This window comes from Miscanthus floridulus, chromosome 8 (genome assembly GCF_019320115.1).
Source record: "Miscanthus floridulus cultivar M001 chromosome 8, ASM1932011v1, whole genome shotgun sequence".
Classification (NCBI taxonomy): Eukaryota; Viridiplantae; Streptophyta; class Magnoliopsida; order Poales; family Poaceae; genus Miscanthus; species Miscanthus floridulus.
Genome location: NC_089587.1, coordinates 163974394 through 163980393, shown reverse-complemented (window position 1 = coordinate 163980393; position 6000 = coordinate 163974394). Strand labels below are relative to the sequence as shown.

At 44.1% G+C, this 6000-nt stretch overlaps 1 protein-coding gene and 1 pseudogene across 1 annotated transcript; both read right to left on the bottom strand.

Annotated features, from left to right (window-relative positions):
• Positions 1–1196: 1196 nt before the first annotated feature.
• On the bottom strand, positions 1197–3552 carry LOC136473904 (uncharacterized). The gene is made up of 3 exons (XM_066471536.1): positions 3342–3552; positions 3117–3267; positions 1197–1527 (listed from the first exon to the last, which is right to left on the bottom strand). Exons 1-3 carry the CDS (start codon positions 3439–3441, stop codon positions 1500–1502), a joined length of 279 nt encoding a protein of 92 aa, XP_066327633.1. The 5' UTR covers positions 3442–3552; the 3' UTR covers positions 1197–1499.
• Positions 3553–4388: 836 nt separating this feature from the next.
• Positions 4389–6000, bottom strand: part of LOC136473903 (N-glycosylase/DNA lyase OGG1-like) — a 52828-nt pseudogene continuing 51216 nt past the window's right edge.

Here is a 6000-nt window from a genome sequence, read left to right as displayed (position 1 = left end):
GTGTGCTGACTATTTGCACAGTTTGACTAGCATTTTGTTCCTGAAGTTGAAGACTTGCATGACGGTTACAGTCTTGCGTGTGCAATTGCTAGCATAGATAGGTCAAGGATGCCCTTTTAGGAACATTTATGAATTCATGAGGATTTGTTAGCAAACAAGCTAGTGCTGTGTCATGTGCATTCTCACAAGTGATCTTTTCTTTATAGCCTACATGGAACATTCTAACAAAAGATTGGCTCTGCACCTTGAACTGTGCCCTTTTTGCATGATATAGGTCACTCAAAACTCAACTACCTTAGCTTTCCTTCGCTTTTGCTTTGGACATGAGCCAGCCCAGGAAATCTTACCGAAATCTAGAGCAGCCGAATCCACCACTGTCACCATTGATGAATGATGATGATTAGCTTGGAATCTGCAAGCTTGGGAAGGTACAATGATGCTACAAAGCCCCTAATCATGGCATCCACACCCACACCCAGCATTTCCTCAGGGCCCCTGAAAACGGCGTCGAGCTGGTTTGCAACCACGGCAACTGGACCGTAAGGCGGTCACCGTCGTCATCGCACTTTTCGGTAAGATTGGAGGTGATCAGGGGGGAGATCCTGCTGTAAGAGTGGCTGCCTCACTTTGTGCCGCCGGAGGGGAGCACTGCCGTTGCCGTCTCCTTCCACAGTTCCCCTGAGGTGGAATCAGCCACCACTCCACTCTTCCATTTCTTCAGCTGTATAGATGATTTTGCATCACTCTTTACAGGTCTGGATTAAAAGGAGAGAACACAAGGAAAAGGAGATCAGATGTGCCTTTGTTTGTGTCAACTATTCTGTTGCGTAATCATGACTGCTCGTACTGTTTAAGGATGAACAAGTTCAGTTGTTTTTAAATTAAGCATCAATTGCAATTAGGGGCAAACGAGCTTTGTTGCAAAGGAAACGGCTTTTGAGCAGGTGGTTTGGTCTTGGTTCTCAAGAAATGTATGGCTTCCATCTTGCCAGGTGAGTCCAGATCTTCATCCTTCCCATAGGAATCAGTCACCAAATGATTGGCTGATTGAATGGATGATCATTGTTCAGCAAAGCGGAAAAGAATGAGTGCACAATCCCAGCAGCTTGGCATCATATAAAGCAGTTTTCATCTTTAGAAATGCCATCATGAGCCAATGATTAGAGCTGAACTTGACAAAGAAAAACTTTGCACAAGAGAAGGTACATTGATATTATTCAAAAGGATAAGTGGTTCTCTTTATTCTTGTATACAGGTATTTATGTACAATCTACAATTTTAAGGTCCTTAACTTTACAAGGCCATGCAATATACAGTTGATACGCTAGTATCATAAGCCTGATGTATCCTCAAGCAGGATGCTCCCATCACATGCTGATATACATTCTCTCCTAAAAAACCGCCATCATTGGTAGTACTTGCATTCTAATTAGAACTAGGGAATTTGCATACTTATAGTCTGCAGCAGGTACTCATTACAAAGTGCTGACGGATTTCTCTTAAGATGTCCCTTCTGATTTGCTGTTTCTGTTAACAGATAACAAATCAGGTTAGTGATTTGTGGACATGCGTACAAGGAGTAGTCATTTTCTGCTTCTTCATAATCTATGTGCCTGAAGCTAAAACAATTTGTAGTTGCAAACATAGAGCAACTTTTGCGGTAAGCACACTGTGATTGACACATTGAGGTAATATCTGAAAACGGAAGCAACACTCAAGTCTAAATAGCAAAGGTTTTTGAGCACCCAAAATACATTACTGTTACTGTTAGCTATTATGACAGAACTCATGATACAATTTGCTAGTAAGCACAGTATATTGTAAAGTTATAGGTTGGAATAAAAAACAAGCGCATCACTGAGTAATCAAAAGGTTCTAGTCTTCTAGAAAGCATCAAACCATTCCTGACCAAGTTGGAGACGCTCCCAACCACTGCTGCAGCAGGCTTCTAAAACAGCTATCGTAACCTACAAGCAACGGATTCGGTACCATCTAACAATGTTCTTTCGTCCTTAGGTTCTATGTACTTGCCGATCACCGAAAGGAAGGAATGACATTAAGGAGCAAGTGAAATTGTATGATGAACCAAAGGGTGGCACCTACTTTCTTGTAGTAAAAAAATGCTAATATTGGCATTGCAGGTCAAGATAAAATATGAAAACTTCAAGGTGTAAGGAGACAGCAAGATAAATCAAATTATAAGAGTTTACAGATAGCCATGTTTCCAGAATACATGCTCATGATGTACAATATATGAAGTGCAATTACTAGTGGTTTAAATGAGAAAGGCTACATAAGCTATTTCAATAACAACTCATTTTTTACTAGATAAACCACATTGATCCTGCTAATGATATTGGCTTTATTTTTTTTCCATCCCTATCCAAGTATCCAGTGTTCCCAACTATGCCTAAGTAATTCAATAGCAAAATACAGTTTCTGAGAGAATAGGACTGCAGGTATTCACAATACAAGGTGTAAAAAAAACTTGTGTTTTCGTAAGGAACAAACATGGACATAGTTATAGCTCCAGTCAAAAAAATGGAGTAGCTCTCAAGTGCCAATATATTGATTTGTATGGACTGAAGTTTGAAATGCCTAGGTTTTCTTTGAATGCAACAAACAGTTTTACTTTAGCACCAATAGTAGGCATGCCAAGAAATTTAGGAATTTGAGATGGGCATCCAGAGGGTAAACACGAAGAACACAAAAATGCAGGTAATTATGCCGTCAGGTCCTTCAGGCATTGTACCAAACTGCAAATGAAGTTGAATCAGGTTTGAAATACTGAAATAGACAGCTAAAGCAACTTTCCCCGCTTCAATTTTACTACAATTGCAACCACGCCCACATGAAGAGCTGCAGCATCACCATATGCCCAACCAGATCAGATAGTGGGTGGACATGCGGTATGTGGATACAATCCTAATCTACAAACTACTGCACAAAACTGCTTCACCAATGCCAGGAGTCCAGGACTCAACAGCACTGGAGCACTGAATCTGGATCCAAATGAACAAAAGTTTGCCAGTTAGTTTCCACATGAATCAGCACCTAAACATCCTGATGAGCAAAAGCAGGAGGCTTGTGTGGTCGTGCGGAGGTAAAGCTTTGACCTTTGTGCGGCCTCCGCCTGGTTCTGGTAGAACTTGGCGAAGCGGCCGCGGTTGGCTGGCTTGGGTTTAACGGGCTTCTTCGGGCGCAGACCGGCGATCTCCTGCACCAACGGCACGTGCACCAGCACCGTTCTCCACGCCACGTACCAGCCTGGGGAGACGAAGCGGATCAGGGAACCCACGCAACTAGGTAAGCGAGGAGAAAAAAAAGGAGGGGAGGCATACTGAGGAGGATGAGGGTGAAGACGAAGGCGATGGCGAGGACGGGCCGGATGAGGAAGACGACGGCGAACTCCAACGCAGCCGCCAGGCCGCCGCTCGCCATGGCGCCGGCGGCAGCTCAGTTCCGGCCTTGCAAGGAGGGGATCCGCGTGCAAGGCTATTGAGCCTATGGCATGCGGGGCCCGCCCGCAGAAATCGTTGGCGCAAGCAAGAGCCTGGTTGCAGTTGCAGCGCCGTTTTGACTTTGCTGGCAATGCAAGCAATCGGGATCGGAATTGCCAAATTGGTGTGCAACCGTTTTCGAAGGAGAAAAGAGTACTAGCCAGATCAAATCCAAAGGCAAATATTTGCGTAAAATCACAGAATTTGTGTGACCGACCGTGACTCAGTCACCAGGAACCCAGGACATTCACAACACAACTTTGCTCAAACGTTCATCCGAAGATGCCGGCCTGGCACTCTGGCAGGCTGGCCCGATCCAAGCCAGTATTACCATGGGATGGTATAGGTGGGTGCAAAAATTACAGAGAACTATTGATCCAATATTTCAATTGAATTTCTCATCGCTGTTTAAAATAACAACACAACACGGTTACATTACATGAACCCCTTCCATCTTGATGTTTTTGTGGAAGATGCACGGGCAGGCTAAAATTGCAACACAGTGCCCGCATATGAAAATAAAATTCAGAATGTAAATGAGTCAGGCATTCCTATATGTTAGAAGCTGACAGCAAATACGTTAGTGTGATCAGGATTCATAGCCCTTGTTTAGTTACCCCAGAATCCAAACTTTGGCACTATGCAAAAAGAAGATTCCCCGTCACATTAAACTTGTAGTATATGTATGGAGTACTAAATGTTGACGAAATCAAAAACTAATTACACAGTTTGGTTGTACTTTACGAGACGAACGTTTTGAGCCTAATTAGTCAACGATTGGACAATTATTACCAAATACAAACGAATGCTACATTGCGCTACAGTGACGTCAGAATTAAGGCGGCGCCAATTCGGCCGGCAACTAAACGGGGCCCTAGATACCTTCTCACGGATTCCTACTGCCAGAGGTCAGAAAGTTGCCATCAAGTTCTGACTGTCGTATTGCCTGTCCAGATTTTAGTTCCTTTGCACTACACTTTATCAGGACTTCGAGAAAACCACATGCCAATTCAGCAGCCACCGAATACCTTCCTGTTCAGCAGAAGATCAAACCTACTATCGCTGGTATCCATGCTCCCTCATGGTCACATGTTCTCAACATGGTCTCGGTTGCACCCCACGCTTCCTTTTGGTAGGTTTTGTGGTACCATTGTCACTGGTAACTTGAGCCACCACAAGTTTTTGAGCTGGTAGCTGGCCAATGAAGAGAACATTTTGTGCCCAACCAGCATAGCTTCCAAATCTAGTAACAAAGGCATCCGCAACAATAACACTAAGTTTTGGGGTCAAGCTCTTGCCAGCTAGCTCTGGTAATAGATACTGTGTAGCAACCTGCATTAAAATCCATATAGAGTTTAGCATTCACATAAAATAGACTTTGGGTCATATTAAGTATAGACAGCAAACCTTCTTCAGGCTGCATCCTCAAGTTTGATTAAAAAATAATAAGAAAAAAAAAAACACCCCAACTGACCATTTCAGTGTTTAACAGGTACAGTCATTATGAATGCAGAAGGAATATGTATCTACACATGGTGATTGGTTTACTAGCATTTCAAATAATATTTTTCCCAAATAAAAAAACAAGCATAGTTTACTTTTTTAAGAGGGAACGAACCTAGCAATGAAGAGCAAGGTTTTTATGGTCAAATAAAATGGTTGAGTCATAACTTGAATCAGGTGTCATGTGCAGTTTACATACGACCAAAAGAAGCGCAACACAGGTTAGCCTGTACAAATGGTCAATAATTCATCTGTGTAAAGCCTTAGGGCCTGTTTGGATCCATTAGCACTAAAAATTAGCAGCTAAAATTAGTACTAATGGATCCAAACAGACCTACTAATTATTAGCTGGAGGGTTGCTAACTATTAGTTCCATTAGCAGGTTTGCAGTTGCTAATAGTTTATATGTACCTTCACCTCACTATCTGTCATACGTCGGATGGAGGGCCTAGGAGGGCCCAGGCCAGCCGTGCCACCTGAGGAGAGGGGCGCGCGCGGCAAAGGGGGGAGGCGTGCCTGGCAAGGGCAGTCCCCCGCTGCTCCACTATCCATATTGGGAGGATATCCAATAGAGGAAAGAGAATAGGAATAGGATCGGTTGAGATTAGATAGATTGGGAGTAGTCCATATCTATAAGGACTTCCCTCATTAGGTTACTTAGGAGACAAGTCTACCTAGGACTATAAGTAAAGGGACTATGTAATCATTGGAATCAAGAAAGAACAGCCTCGAGGCTTATCCTTCCCCCTCCCTCCCTCCCTCCCTCCCTCCCTCTCTCTCTCTCTCTCTCTCTCTCTCTCTCTCTCTCTCTGCGCCGCCCTCTCCTTTCCCTCTACCCTAGCGCCGACGCCCCCTCCCTCTTGCCCACACCCACACCTCCCCTAACCCTAGCCGCCGCCATCCCCTAGGGCCCCCCCTCCTGCCAGGCTCTTACACTGGTATCCGGAGACCAGACGATCCATGGATTCCACCACCCCCACCATGCAACAGCTGATCG

Coding starts and splice junctions, on each gene's coding strand:
- LOC136473904 (XM_066471536.1), bottom strand. CDS start 3,441: ATGGCGAGCGGCGGCCTGGCGGCTGCGTTGGAGTTCGCCGTCGTCTTC. Junction 3,268..3,341: donor CTTCACCCTCATCCTCCTCA/GTATGCCTCCCC, acceptor TCGTCTCCCCAG/GCTGGTACGTGGCGTGGAGA. Junction 1,528..3,116: donor CAGGCGGAGGCCGCACAAAG/GTCAAAGCTTTA, acceptor ATCTGTTAACAG/AAACAGCAAATCAGAAGGGA.